The sequence below is a fragment of the Dictyostelium discoideum genome (assembly GCF_000004695.1).
Source record: "Dictyostelium discoideum AX4 chromosome 1 chromosome, whole genome shotgun sequence".
Lineage (NCBI taxonomy): Eukaryota > Evosea > Eumycetozoa > Dictyosteliales > Dictyosteliaceae > Dictyostelium > Dictyostelium discoideum.
The window spans coordinates 2355529-2370112 of record NC_007087.3 but is presented as its reverse complement, the minus strand read 5'-3'; the positions used below and the strand labels follow the sequence as shown (position 1 = coordinate 2370112).

At 23.0% G+C, this 14584-nt stretch overlaps 9 protein-coding genes, 2 non-coding genes and 1 pseudogene across 11 annotated transcripts in view; 5 read left to right on the top strand and 7 right to left on the bottom strand.

The window, feature by feature from the left end:
• Positions 1-191: 191 nt before the first annotated feature.
• On the top strand, positions 192-464 carry DDB_G0269030 (hypothetical protein; the record flags this gene model as incomplete). Its single annotated transcript, XM_641965.1, has 1 exon — positions 192-464. The coding sequence occupies one exon, from the start codon at positions 192-194 to the stop codon at positions 462-464; it is 273 nt and encodes a 90-aa protein (XP_647057.1).
• A 308-nt stretch (positions 465-772) lies between these two features.
• DDB_G0268912 (hypothetical protein) lies at positions 773-1570 on the bottom strand (the record flags this gene model as incomplete). Its single annotated transcript, XM_641964.1, has 2 exons — positions 773-927; positions 1459-1570. 2 exons carry the CDS (start codon positions 1568-1570, stop codon positions 773-775), a joined length of 267 nt encoding a protein of 88 aa, XP_647056.1.
• A 173-nt stretch (positions 1571-1743) lies between these two features.
• Positions 1744-1815, top strand: tRNA-Glu-UUC-6. The gene has a single exon. It is a non-coding gene; the product is annotated as a tRNA-Glu (tRNA).
• Positions 1816-2122: 307 nt separating this feature from the next.
• Positions 2123-2575, top strand: DDB_G0269028 (hypothetical protein; the record flags this gene model as incomplete). The annotated part of the gene is made up of 3 exons (XM_641963.1): positions 2123-2178; positions 2334-2359; positions 2499-2575. 3 exons carry the CDS (start codon positions 2123-2125, stop codon positions 2573-2575), a joined length of 159 nt encoding a protein of 52 aa, XP_647055.1.
• A 535-nt stretch (positions 2576-3110) lies between these two features.
• Positions 3111-3182, bottom strand: tRNA-Glu-UUC-2. Its single transcript has one exon. It is a non-coding gene; the product is annotated as a tRNA-Glu (tRNA).
• A 730-nt stretch (positions 3183-3912) lies between these two features.
• On the bottom strand, positions 3913-4581 carry rabT1 (Rab GTPase; the record flags this gene model as incomplete). The annotated part of the gene is made up of 1 exon (XM_641962.1): positions 3913-4581. The coding sequence occupies one exon, from the start codon at positions 4579-4581 to the stop codon at positions 3913-3915; it is 669 nt and encodes a 222-aa protein (XP_647054.1).
• A 497-nt stretch (positions 4582-5078) lies between these two features.
• On the top strand, positions 5079-5901 carry rac1B (Rho GTPase; the record flags this gene model as incomplete). Its single annotated transcript, XM_641961.2, has 3 exons — positions 5079-5191; positions 5281-5467; positions 5617-5901. The coding sequence occupies 3 exons, from the start codon at positions 5079-5081 to the stop codon at positions 5899-5901; spliced, it is 585 nt and encodes a 194-aa protein (XP_647053.2).
• Positions 5902-6220: 319 nt separating this feature from the next.
• DDB_G0268908 lies at positions 6221-6803 on the top strand (annotated as a pseudogene; the record flags this gene model as incomplete).
• Positions 6804-6875: 72 nt separating this feature from the next.
• Positions 6876-8005, bottom strand: DDB_G0268624 (UPF0405 family protein; the record flags this gene model as incomplete). Its single annotated transcript, XM_641959.1, has 2 exons — positions 6876-6992; positions 7106-8005. 2 exons carry the CDS (start codon positions 8003-8005, stop codon positions 6876-6878), a joined length of 1017 nt encoding a protein of 338 aa, XP_647051.1.
• A 307-nt stretch (positions 8006-8312) lies between these two features.
• Positions 8313-12986, bottom strand: DDB_G0268626 (EGF-like domain-containing protein; the record flags this gene model as incomplete). Its single annotated transcript, XM_641958.2, has 5 exons — positions 8313-11290; positions 11384-11662; positions 11752-12108; positions 12186-12473; positions 12569-12986. 5 exons carry the CDS (start codon positions 12984-12986, stop codon positions 8313-8315), a joined length of 4320 nt encoding a protein of 1439 aa, XP_647050.1.
• A 427-nt stretch (positions 12987-13413) lies between these two features.
• DDB_G0268906 (hypothetical protein) lies at positions 13414-13972 on the bottom strand (the record flags this gene model as incomplete). The annotated part of the gene is made up of 2 exons (XM_641957.1): positions 13414-13704; positions 13901-13972. The coding sequence occupies 2 exons, from the start codon at positions 13970-13972 to the stop codon at positions 13414-13416; spliced, it is 363 nt and encodes a 120-aa protein (XP_647049.1).
• A 364-nt stretch (positions 13973-14336) lies between these two features.
• Positions 14337-14584, bottom strand: part of DDB_G0268904 (hypothetical protein) — a gene marked incomplete at both ends in the record, with an annotated part of 2364 nt that continues 2116 nt past the window's right edge. Inside the window, one exon of the mRNA XM_641956.1 lies at positions 14337-14584. This exon is cut by the window's right edge and continues 2116 nt beyond it. Within this exon, the coding sequence (XP_647048.1) occupies positions 14337-14584 (248 nt within the window).

Sequence of the window (14584 nt, the reverse complement as noted above, 5' to 3'; positions counted from 1 at the left end):
AAACTAAAAATAGGTTGTTGGTTCGATTCCTAATTGATAAACGAAACCGAAAAAAACAAAGAAATAAACGAGAATTTATACATATAATAAATAAATCACTGTTATATCTTCACCGCCACATTCATTCCTCATAATTTTACCCTATTTTTGCTCATTAAAGCAAGGGCTATCGTCCTATATACTTTTCAACAATGGCTGATGATCACTCAACTGAATTACAGTTAAATCATACAGATAACAACACAACCAATACAAATAATACCTCCACAACCTCAACAACAAAAAACAAAAGCGCAAAAATCTACACACCTAAAAAACAAACCCCAACAAACCAACTCTCACTAAACAAAGGACTTGATAATCAATTAGATATCATTACACCTCCATCAATCACAAGACCACTCTCTTTCTTAGAAAAAAACAATAATATATTTTTTTTTTTTTTTTTTTTTTTTTTGATTTGATTTGATTTTGATTTTTTTTTTTTTTTGATTTCCAAAGATGTAGACCTTGAAAATTTCTTGAAATTGTTAAATAACAAAACTGTCACTTCGACTTGAACAACTCTATTACCTATATTCTTGCATGGATTTGTAACACTGAATCTAATGACTGGAACTTCAATTTACTATTACTATCACTTCTTAACTATCTTTTACTCCTATTTCTACTGCTATTTCAGGATGGGCTATCATAAACGTGAGATTTTCACTTTAACCATTACAACTATATATATAATCGACATTGTTTATACATATCAGTAAACCAAACTTTACTTTCTTGTTCTACTACTACCACTTCTACCACTATTACTTCTGGAGGGACTATCATTTAGCATGAGATTTTTCACTTCAACCATTACAACTATATAATCAACATTGTTTATACATATCAGTAAACCTAACTTTTCTTGTACATTTACAACTACTTTTTTTTTTTTTGAATTGGATAACGCAATTATTAGTTGCTTCTCCTGTTTACAACTACTTTTTTTGAATTGGATAACGCAATTATTACTTTCTTCTCCTTGAGATGCTAGATCTCATTTTATTTGTAGTTTTTTACAGGGTCTCTAAAAGAGGTTAGTTTACTTTTTTTTTTTTTTTTTTTTTTTTTGTTTCAAATTTTGAATTGTATTATTACTTTTGATTAAAACATCTTTTTTGTCCAAACTTTTTTCTAAATCATTTTTTTATTTTATCCTCGGCCGACACTATGGGGGGTCTTGAAGTTGATGGTGCCACAACTACCCAACCTCCACTCATACTATCGGTGAAACCTTAAGCCACTTTCGTGACCGACACTCGCTCTCATCTCTCGCGCCACTCACTCGCCATTCGTCTTTTTATATATTTTTACTTTTATCGACTTACTTTGTGTCCCAGAGGCATCAGCCTCCTTCCCGTTACTTGAAGTGTCTCGCCAGTGTGCCACACGTTTACTGTTGCAGTGACTGACTAACCAACGGCTTCGCTTGTGCCATACCGGGGTAACCTGTCGGCCGTTGTGCCGTCGGATGGTTTTTGGAAGCTACCTCCCCAGATTCGATGATAGTATTGTAATCCCTCATTTAGGAGTTTTTTGGTTGCGATACTTATTGGTCAGTTATACATGGACATGTCCCGAGGAGATTTTGCTTTAACCCATCAATATGAGCAGTGTATTTTACTTCTTACTTTTGAATAAGAATAAATTTATTTTACAACTACCAATACTACTATTGTAATTAATTTTTCATGAAATTCCTCATTGGTGTAGTCGGTAACACTCTAGTCTTTCACACTGGTACCTCGGGTTCGATTCCCGAATGGGGAGCTTTTCTTTTTTTCCACAAAAGATCGCATGTTCGATGCCATGATGAGGTTAATTTATTGGCAAAAATAAAATTATAAATTAAATTTAAATGTTTGCTTATCACTAGTAGAAATAATAGTAATGGAAAGTCTCCTTAAGTAGTTGTATTAAGATATTCAATGTTGAATCTTACATGCTAAACACAAAATTTTTTCATTCAAGGAGAAGTAATAATTGAGTAATCTAGTTCAAAAAAAAAAAAGACAAAATTTCAATTGTACAATTTTTTTAGGTCGTTTTTGATTGTGGTATTGTTATTTTCTAAGAAATGGTGATGATACTGACGTTATTGTTTTTGAATTGTGAGTATGGTGATTTAGAAATGTAAAGAAACCAGTAGTTTTTCGTTACTATAATTATTATTTAGTATTATATCATTATAATCAGAAACAATTGTTTCGATATATATTCTTTATTTAGTGTTTTCAATAATTAATTTTTAACAAATTTGGTATATTTTTTTAAATATTCTCTTATAGTATATTATGTCGACTCGTATTAACTAGTATAAAATATATAAAACAAATATTAAATAAAATTATATAAAATTAAATTAAATTAAATTATTAAAGATATATAAATATAAAAATAAATAAATAAATAAATAAAATACTAATATAAATTATAAACAAATAAAATATTAGTCTTTCTAGAGTATACCGTTACAGAAAGTGGTGATTTTTTTTTAATGGAAATGTTTAATAATAAAACTAATGTATAATTTTAAATAAATTAACCTTTCAAAATTTTAAAATAAAAAAATAATAAAAAATAAAAAATTAATTGTAAAATTTTTGCTTTTTTATATCCTTGTGCCACTCCCAGTTTTGTAATGAAATTACATGAACATTAAGTTTTCAATATTCTTAATAAGGAATTATAATTTAACCACAATAATCATAATTAATTAATTTTTTAAGTATTATATATTTTGTTTTTATTATCTTCATCCTTCATGGGTATCGAACATGGCATCGAACATGGCATCGAACATGGCATCGAACATGGCATCGTTTTTTTTTTTTTACCTAAAAGCGGTGTATTGTTATATTTTATTACATTTTTAAATTTTTAGATTTTTAAATTTTTAAATTTTTATATTGTTATATGTTGATATTTTTGGTTATATTATGATTACTACTACTTGTTTTTTTTTTTTTTTTTTTTTTTTTATTATGATGGAATTGGTTTGGAGTGTTCGGGTTATGCGAACATGGCATCGAACATGCGATCTTTTTAGGAAAATAATTAAAAAGCTCCCCATTCGGGAATCGAACCCGAGGTACCAGTGTGAAAGACTAGAGTGTTACCGACTACACCAATGAGGAATTGTATGAAAAATTCAATCCAATAGTAGTATTGGTAGTTTTAAAAAAAAAAAAAAAAAAAGCAGTTTTTAAAAAAAAAAGGTAGTTTTAAAAAAACAATTCAAAAAAAAAAAAAAAAAAAAGGTAGTTTTAAAAAATAATTTATTCATATTCATAAACTTAAGAAAACAACTACTAGTACACGAACTAAAGAAAACTCAAACAGCAGCCTGGGAAAGAACAAAAAACAACATATACAAACTAATCAGACAAGAAAAAAAAGCAACAAACAACGAACAAATAAAAAAATTCAAAAACATCATCTCCCTGCAACTCGAAAGATTTAGCAAACACTGGAACTCACCACTACACACAGTACCACTACCATCAAACCTCAACAATATATTACGTCACTAAACACACTCTACACCCCCAACTTTAAAAAAAAAAAAAAAAAAAAAAAAAACCCATAAAACCTTAAAAGGCACCTGTAATATCTAATAATAGAATTTATAAAATGAGATATATCTCAAGAAGAAGCAACTAAAAATTGTGTTATTCCATTCAAAAAAAGGTAGTTGTAAACTTAGAGTACGAAGTAATTAGATAAAATTAAAAATTTTATACGTAAAAGTCCGAAAAATTAATTTCCTTGAGGTTGAGAAGAAAATTCTAAAACTTTCACTATAACATCACTAAAATAGATGACCATATCATTCCCCCAAAATTTTTATTTCGAAAACAAATTTAATTATAAAATATTACATGATTTATTAATATTATTATTTTCATATGTATCATGTTTTGGAGAAACTGTTTGTGAATGACCTTTTTTAATTATTTGTCTAAATAAAATTTCAAATGGTTCATTTATATTGATAGAATCTTTTGCAGAAACATTTTGAAATGAAGTTATTGATTTTGAATCACAAAATTGTTTAGATTTAATTGGATCAATTTTAATGCCATTAACTAAATCACATTTATTACCAATGATAACAATTGTTGAATTATTTGAATTTGGTGATTTATTTATAATTTCATTGATCCAAAATTGTAAATTATTAAATGATTCTTGATTAGTACAATCATATAATAACATGAAACCATGTGCACCCTTATAATAGGAGTGGGTTAATAATCTAAACCTATCACAACTATTTACATCCCAAATTTGAATTTTATAATATTTACCATTTACCATACCATAATCTTTTTTAATGAAATCAACACCAATTGATGATACTCCTAATTCAAATTCATTATAATGATATCTTCTTAAAATTGAACTTTTACCAGTTTTATTATCACCCAATATTATTACTTTAACTAATTCGTAATCATCATCTTCATTCCTTATTATTTTTGTTGTATTTTTTGTTGTTGTTGTTGTTGTTGTTGTTGTTGTTTCTTCTTTCATTGTTTAGTATAAAAAAAACAAGAAAAAAAAAAAAAATTAAAAAAAACAAAAAAAAAAAAAACAAAAAATTAATGTATGTTATTCAAATTTTAAAAAATATATACCTAATTAAAATATTCAATAGTAATAAAAAAAAAAAACTAAAATTGAAAGAAAAATTTTAATATATTCCCTTTTAAAATAAAATTAAAATCTATTTTTATTAAAAAAAAAAAAAATAATCCCAAAAATAACCCCTTTTTTTCATAGAAAAAATTTCAAATTTTATTTTTATGACTTTTTTTTTTTTTTAATTATTTTATTATTCATTTTAATTTTGGAAATATCATATTATAATTAAAAATTTTTTTTTTTTTATTCATTTTTTTTTTACTTTAAAAACTAAATTTTATTTTTTAAATCAAATGGCATAAACAAACAAAAATTAAAAATATATATTTGTAAATTATTATTCTAAAGTTTTATATATTAAAAAAAAAAAAAAAAAAAAAAACATAATGCAAGCAATTAAATGTGTAGTTGTTGGTGATGGTGCAGTTGGTAAAACATGTCTTTTAATTTCATATACAACCAATGCTTTTCCAGGAGAGTATATCCCAACAGTTTTTGAGTAAATATAAAAAATAAAAAAAAAAAAAAAATAAAATAAATCAAAATTACCTTTTTTTCTAACACCAAATATACATAAAATTATTATAGTAATTACAGCGCAAATGTAATGGTTGATGGTAAACCAATTAATCTCGGATTATGGGATACAGCAGGTCAAGAAGATTATGATCGTTTACGTCCTTTATCCTATCCTCAAACTGATGTTTTCTTAATTTGTTTTTCAATCGTTTCACCAGCATCTTTTGAGAATGTAAATGGTAAATGGCATCCAGAAGTAAGTATATATATTTTAAAGTTTTAAAAATAATAATAAATAAATAAATAAATAAATAAATAAATAAATAAATAAATAAATAAATAAATAAATAAAACACACCAATCAATAATAGGATTATTAATAATCAAAATCATCTAAATTAATAGATATGTCACCATGCACCAAATGTTCCAATCATTTTAGTTGGTACTAAATTAGATATGAGAGAAGATAGAGATACTCAAGATAGATTAAAAGAGAAAAAACTTTATCCAGTTTCCTATGAACAAGGTCTTTCAAAAATGAAAGAAATTAATGCTGTCAAATATCTTGAATGTTCAGCTCTCACACAAAAAGGTCTTAAAACTGTTTTTGATGAAGCAATTAGATCTGTAATTAATCCAACTCTTAAGAAAAAACCAAAATCTTCAAAAGGTTGTATTATAATGTAAAAAAAAAAAAAAGAAAAAAAAAAAAAAAAAAAAAAAAAAAAAAAAAAAAAAAAAAAAAAAAAAAAAAAAAAAAAAAAAAAAAAAAAAAAAAAAAAAATCATCTTTATCTCCTCAACCAACCAATCAAAAATTAAATACAATTATTCTTTTTCTTTTTATTTTTTTTAAAAAGGTATATTCTTTTTATTTTATTTTTTTTTTTTAAATAAATTGTATTTTTTATTTTGATCAAAATTTTAAAATATCCTTTCTTTGAAATAAAAAAAAAAAAAAAAAAAAAAACAATTCAAAAAAAAAAAAAAAAAAACATTAAAAATAAATGAAAACAATAAAATGTGTAGTAATAGGAGATACATATGTTGGAAAGCCAAGTTTATTAATAACATACACAACTAATAATTTTCTAAATGAATATATTCCAACAATAATTGATAATCATACAATGAAAATTAATATTGATAATGAGAAACAGATTTTACTTGATTTGTGGGATTGTGCACGTCAAAGTGAATATAATTTATTAAGACCAAAAAATTATGAAAATGTAAATGTATTTTTAATTTGTTTCTCAATTATTTCAACTTCATCATAATGTTCTTAATAAATGGAATCTAGAATGTAGACATTATTCACCAAATATACCAATAATATTAGTTGCCACTAAAATAGATAAAAGAGATGATAAAGATATTAAAGATAAATTAAAACAAGATAAATTAAATCCAATCTCATATGAACAAGGTCATACATTAATGAAAAAGATTAAAGCTATTCAATATTTAGAATGTTCAGCACTTACAAAACAAGGTCTAAAAATTGTTTTTGATGAAGCTGTAAAAGTGGCTATCGCTAATGACCCTTTTGAAAAATATAATCAAACCTCGAACTGTATTATCTTTTAAAAATCTATTTAATAAAAATAAAAAAAATAAAAATGAAAATAAAAAAATAAATTGTAAAAAAAAAAAAAGACTTTATTGAATTCTTGAACCCATTGAGAAGAATCTAATTGAATTATCTAATGCTTGATAATGAATTGGATTAACTCTTGTAAATGTATTATTTTTTTCATCTTTTTGTATAAAATTTAACTAAAAAAAAAAAAAAAAAAGTTATTAGAAATTGTTTGAAAATGACATTAAAAAAAAAAAAAAAAAAAAAAAAAAAAAAAAAAAAAAAAAAAAAAAAAAAAATTAAAACTTACTTGACCATCAATATCTTTTGAATAACCAGATTTTAAACCAGTTATATTGATTGTTAAATCGGATTCATATTGAAGTAAATTAAAGAATTTTGAATCTTCATCACAATCACTATGATAAAGTATTATCATACTACAAGTTGTTGAATTCTCTTTGATATAATTATGACAATATTGTAAAAAGTTTAAAATATCCATATTTGAACCACTTGGATTTGTAGAATAATGACTCTCTAATAAATTTAAACCATCAATAATGAATAAAGTCTTTGAATTATTATTATTATTCATTACTCTTTTCTTATGATCATTTATAAATTCATTATAAATTTTATATAAAATGTCTTTTAATTCATTATTATTTTTATTTTTATTATTAGAGTTTGAATAAGAAGAGGAGGAGGAGGAGGAAGTGATATTCTTATTATCAATTAAATGAATAGTTGGAAATGGATTAAAACCTTGAGAGATTGAGTCTAATTGTGGTTCTTCATCAATACCTTGATCCTCTAATTGTTGTAATCTTTGTTCAATTATCCATTTATATGGTGTTGATAATCCATTTATAAATGTGAAATTACCTTTATTATATTCTGTTGTTAAATTATATCCTAATTTTCTACCAACATTAAAATAATTATATAAACTTTGATTCAATCCTAATAAACATGCACCACCACCAACACCACCACTATTATTGCTATTATTATTGTTGGTTGATGAGTTTGTTGAGGTTGTTGCTTTAAATATTGATTGTAAAAAATAATGAATTAAAAATGAACCTTCAGATTCTAATGTATCTGAAACTAATATTAATTTTCCACTTGGTATACTCTTTATTGGCTCGCCATCTTCATTCATAAAATCGCCACTATACCAATTTAAATGACTAAATAAATCCATTTTTTCTTATTAATATATAATTATTTGTTTAGAAAAAAAAAAAAATGAAAAAATAAAAAAAAAAAAAAAATTTGTTTTTCGAGAAATTTAATGAAAAAAAATGGAAAATTGAAAAAAAAAAAAAAAAAAAAAAAAAAAAATAAAAATAAAAAGAAAGCAATGTTATTTTAGTCGTTTTTATTATTTTCTTTTTTTTTGATGTTTATTTATTATTTATTAATTTATTTTAATAAGTGAAAAATCTATCTAATTATAAAAAAATAATTTAAGAACCTTAAAATTTATTTATTTTATTATTTTTATTAAATTACACCTTTGATTTTTTTGATATTTTATATAAAAATATTCTAACTGGTAAACAAATGGCAGTTTTATAAACTAAATAAATTAAAATAGCTACAAGACTGATGAAAAAAATTGCAGAACCAATAATAATTCCAATAAGTTGACCTTTACTTAAACCAGATTCAAAGTCATTTCCACAAACAGAGTTTGGAGAATCTGAATTTGCTTCACCACTATCTAATAAAACTGAAAAATCTGGATCTAATATTGCACTATCTAAAAAGTATGGTATTGTAATACCAACATATGATTGAGTACTATTTGCTTGTTGTTGTTGTTGTTGTTGATTATCTAAATCATATAAGATTTCATTTTTAATTGTAACAATTCTTGAAGAATCAATAATTGCTCTTTTAATATATTTACCTCTTAAACTATATTTACCAATTTGTAATTTTATAAAGTTAATACTATTTTCATGTTCATAATCAAAAGATTCACCAAATTGATAACTTGAGCATATATTATCACTTTGATTAGATTGAACTTTAGCATTCATAATCAATTGAAGATTATTTAATCTTGATTGATATTTATATTGTGAAATGGTGATTGTATATTTTAAAGTTGATGGATTAATTAAAATTGATTGATCAGCAAAAGAGATATTGGTTGAATTTGAAAACCATTCAATTCTTACATTTACAATTGCTGGTGGATCTATTAAACCATCCGATACATCATTTGAAATATATTGTGATATTGTGGGTGATAATGTAGTTTGAACCCATTTTTCAAATTTAAATCTTTTTATAATTGTATTATTATTACTATTAATTTCTCTAAGTTCAGCAATTGAAATTATACTTGATAATAAAACTTGATTACCTGATGTTTGGTTATTATTATCTCCAATAGGTTTAGTTTCAATAATAACAGATGGATCAGTTGGTTTTGTTATATTTGGTTGAGGTATTACAATAACTTGTGATGTACAATCAATTCCAATATATGGTGAATAACAAATACAACCAACCGTTTGACTACAATAACCATGATCAATACCACCACATAATGGTGTTCCAGAACATTTTTGAATTGGTGTTAAAGTTGGTACAATTGGTGGTGTTGTTGGTGGTTCATAATTTACTATTAATCTATTATCAAAGAAAAGTGTATTTGTAGTTCTTGAATCATATTGAATTCCCACAACTAAAAAATCAAAGTTTCCTGATAATGATTGAATATTTAATTTTATTAAATTTTGAAATCTACTATCGATTGTGTTATCAATTTCATAATAAATTTTTGTTGAAGAAGTTACATTTGTAACCATAACAAAATTCAAATTGAATAAATTATAACCTTGAATCCAAAATGATCCACTTGAATAATAAACATTTGTTAAAACTGGGAATGAAAAAGTAGGAACAGAAACACTATTTGGAAATATACCAATACCAAATGTATTAAATAATACACCTGATGTATAACCATTAAATAAACCAATATTACTAATTAAACCAAAGATTGAAAGTAATATTTGATTTGGATAACCAAATCCTCTTCTAACAGGAATTACACAACGATAATTATAGGATGTATCATTAAATGATTCAAGAATTGCTTTTGAATAAATAAAATCTAAATCACCAGAATTTAAATAACATGTTGGATATTGTTCATTTTTAATTCCAAAATAAGAATAAACAGTGAATACTATTGATGCTTCAAATGATTTTGTATCATTATTAAATTCGATTAATTGACTATTCTTTAAAGCAAGACTAGTTATTATTGGTACATTTGAATCATTTGGTGATGGAACAGCTGAAGGACATATAATACTAGTTGTAATAATTAAAGATGAATTAAAAAAGAATAAAAATGGGTTCAATTGTGGATAAAGTTGTGACTTTTCTTCAACTTGATTAAATTTTGTAATATGATCTTGATTATCTTGTAAAAACAATTCAGTAATAGAATAAGTTTGAGTTACACATGTTGGAACTTTTGAAATTTTAATTCTTATTTTAAAGTCAATTGATTTTATAACATCATTTTCAATAAGAATATTATTACCAATTTTTGATGTTAATGTATAATTATAAATTGAATTATCAATATCACCTCTAACTACAATAAAACCACTTTTAAAACCATTTAATTCATCTTTAATATTAATATCCCAACCAAATTCAATTTCAGTTGATGATTCAATTGGTGTCAATTTTGAAAGATTATAAATAATTGGACCTAAAAGATCAAATTGATTTGAAAATACTGTTAAAGGGAATTTTTGATAGAAATTATTATGTAATTGTTTTGAACTTAGAATGTAATAATAAATTTGACCAGTTACTAAATTTGCTGGTATTATAAAATCAGATTCCCATGCTTTTGATGTACTATTCCAATCTAAATAATAAACTTTTTTACCCTCTGAATCTTCTAATAAATCTTGATATGATTCTGGATTTTTAGTAAATCTTCTACCATTTCTAAATTGAAAACCAATTGGTATACTATCACCTTTTGGTATAACTTTTGAATTGGTGGTGTTTAATTTAACATAAACCCTATTCAATGTTGATTTTAATGTAGTATTTACAACATTTTCTTTAAATGTTATACTTTCAATATCTTCACTATTAAATTCTGTAAAATAATTTGAAGGTGATAAAATGGTACCTTTATTTGAAAATTGGTCAATAAACACTTCATCTTCTATAAATGTAGTTATTGCACCATTTGTACTTAAAACTCTAAATGAAAATCGATCATCATCTCTATTGAATGGATTTTTAGAATATTTATAAAACATTTGATATAAACCAGTAGTTTCATTATAACTATTGAATCTAAATAATTTATCTGCATCACCTGGTTTACCAATTAAAACATTATCAAAATTTGATGAACTTTCAAGATAAAATCCAACACTAATCATAACATATCTATTGAAAATTCTATCAATTTTAAAATATCTTAATCTTGATACTATTTTTTTTTTTTTTAGTAAAATTAATTATTTATTTAAATAAACAAAAAAATAAAAAAAATCAATCGATAATTAGTAAAATAAAAACTTACCTATGTTTGGAGGAGAATTTGAAGAAAAAGTCGTTCTAGAAACTTCTAACCTATAACTTAGAGTTCGAATCGGATCATACAATTCAAAATTAAAAATGAATGAATTAGTACTACCTATACCATATCCGTAAGGAAAATCTAAAAATTTTGTAATATTTCTATCATTTTTTAATTCACATTTTGTATGTGAAATTTTTTGAAATGAAGTTCGAAATAGTGTAATTTTATCTGTGGTTTTACTAGGTCCCGTAGAACCTTGACTTAAACTAAGACTTTTATCTAAAATAAGAACAATAATAATAATTATTATTATTATTATAATAAATAAATAAAATAAATAAATAAATAAATAAATAAATAAAACTTACACAAATAATTTAAACTCTTGGGAAATGCATCAACATAATTATTATTGTATTGATAGGATATATTTGCAATTGGGTTTTGTAATGTTGAGAGAATTGAACCTGAATATTGATCAATTGAATTGAATCTTGAAAAATCTCCAAGATAATAAGGCACATTATTAAATGATACTTGGATAACTGGATTATTCAAAGTAACATCATTAAATAATTTTACAAAAAAGAATGGATAACTTTGTAATGCTTCTGTATTGTCATTCAATGTAAATGTAAAACATGGTGGAGTAAATGTACCCATTAATCTTAAAGTGTCAATTGATGGTTCATAAACTTTATAATCACTAATTAAGTTATTTGTATCTATATAAATTATTAATTTTTAGTTTTTTTTTTTTTTTTTTTTTTATTATAAAAAATAAAAATAAAATAAAACCTACTCTTAAAAAGATTATTAATTAATGCTACAGTTAAATTTTTATTTGGAAATAATAAATCTATAAGCCAAACGCCAATATTAGTTGGAGGTGGTGAAGAGAAAGTTATATAATATAAATTATTAATTTTATTGAATATCTTTACTTGGGCATATTTTGAACTAGCTGTAATTTCTTTAATTGGATATTTTAAACCACTAATACTTAATAAACCACTAATTCCATTAAATCCATCATTAGCTACCAAACTTGAATTATTTATATCTAAATTTAAACCTTCAACATTAAAATCTTTATTTATTTTTTTTATAATTGTTAATAATTTTTTTTTTTTTTTTTTTTTTTTTTTTTTTTTTTTTTTTTTTTTTTTTTTTTTTTTTTTTTACCTTGGCAATATAAATCAGTTGAAAAGTTTTTTGATAAAGAATTTACTTGTGGATTTAAAGTGTTCCCAAGAAATTTAAATTGCTTGGGAATATTTACAGTCAATGGACAATTAATCGAAAAAATTGAATAGTTATTAACTGAATCAATTATCATTGGTTTTATTGTTAGTCCTGGTTCTACATCATATTTTAATTCAGTGACTGGGGATAGATTATTATAAACTTTTAATGAAAATGAATATTGACATGAACCCGAAAATGAATTTAAATAGGTATAACCAAAACTTTGATCAATTGAATAAGTTACTCCTTGAACTTGTCCTAATACAAAGGCACCATTATTATTATTATTATTATTGCTATTAATGCAAATAATTATTATTAAATAAATTGGATATAAATAGAATTTATTTATCATTTTGATTTCAAAGTGTTTTTTTTTTTCATTTTTTATTTTTTATTTATATTTATATTTTTTTATTTTTTTTTTTCGAAAAAAAAACTTTTTTTTTTGGGATTTTGGGTAATTTCACTTATAAATTTGGGACCCTGGAATGGATTCCACCAAAAAAAAAACAAAAAAAATGAATTTTCCAATTGACCTTTCTGTGAATAATTGAATTAATTTTTCAATTTCGAAACAACTGAATTTATTCCGTGATAACTCGATCTTTTTTAAAATACGCTGAGTTAATTATAATTAATTCAATTATCCACAGAAGTGTTTTTTTTTGTTTTTTTTTTCATTTTTTTTTCATATTAATTTTATATGAAAAAAAAAATGGTGAACAATTAAAAAATCATTGAATTCATTATTAAATTATTTTATTATTCGTTGTCATTTTTTAAGATTTTTTTTTAGATCTCTTATTGTGTTTTTCTTGAACACTATCCATATCAATTGATCCTACTGAAAATTTATATCTTAGTGGCATACTTGTAATAAAGAATCTTTTTATTTTTGAAAACACATTTTCAATAATTATTCTTATTGATTTTTGATCTATATCTGTTTGTTTCTGTTCATAATCTCTTTTACCTTTTGGAATAGTTAACCTTCCAATACCAACAAATCCTCTATCACCTAATATAAATTCTTTTTCTTTTTCCAATTTTGATATAAAGTCTTTATCTCTCTCAAACAATTGAAAAAGTATATCCAATATCTCATCATATATCCTAGTGAATGTAGATGCACTAATAACAACTTATTTAAAACAATTAATCTTGTATAATGCCTCATGTGAAATAAGGTGACAAATAATTTTTCTTTTGTTTTATAAATTTGTTTCGACCTCTATTATCTTTTTTTTCTTTTATTAAAAATTCAACCTTTTTTAATAAATCAAAAAAATTAATATTAGAGATCCCAATCATATCATCAAATTGTTCTAAATCTTTCATTATTTCACCTATTTCTATTTATAAAAATAAAATAAAAAAAGTAATAATAAAAAAAAATAAATAAAAATAAAATTTAAAAATAAAAACAAAATAAATAAATTTAAAAATAAAATTTAAAAATAAAAATAAAATAAATAAAAAGTAAAAATAAAATAAAATTTAAAAGTAAAAATAAAATAAAATAAATAAAAAGAAAAAATAAAAAATATATTACAGGAAATAAAAAACCCTTAAAAAATGAAAAAAGGCATCGAAAAAAAAAAAAAAAAAATGAATGGCGGATAAAAAAAAAATTAAAAATTAAAGTAAATTTATATTTTTAAAAAAAAGAAAAAAAAGATATATGTGTTTTATTAAAAAAAAATTAATTATTATTATTTATATTATTGATATAATTATGAGCCACATTAAAACATGATTCACAATAATGTAAATGACATTTTGAACATTTAAGAGTTGATAATTGACTGGCAGTAATATTATTATTAGTAGTAGTATTATTATTGGCACTATTCACTGGATACTTGCAACCAAAACACATCTTTTTCTTGTGTACTGTTAAAAGAACGTGATTTTGATTATCAGAGATACCATTATTACTATTTAATTTAG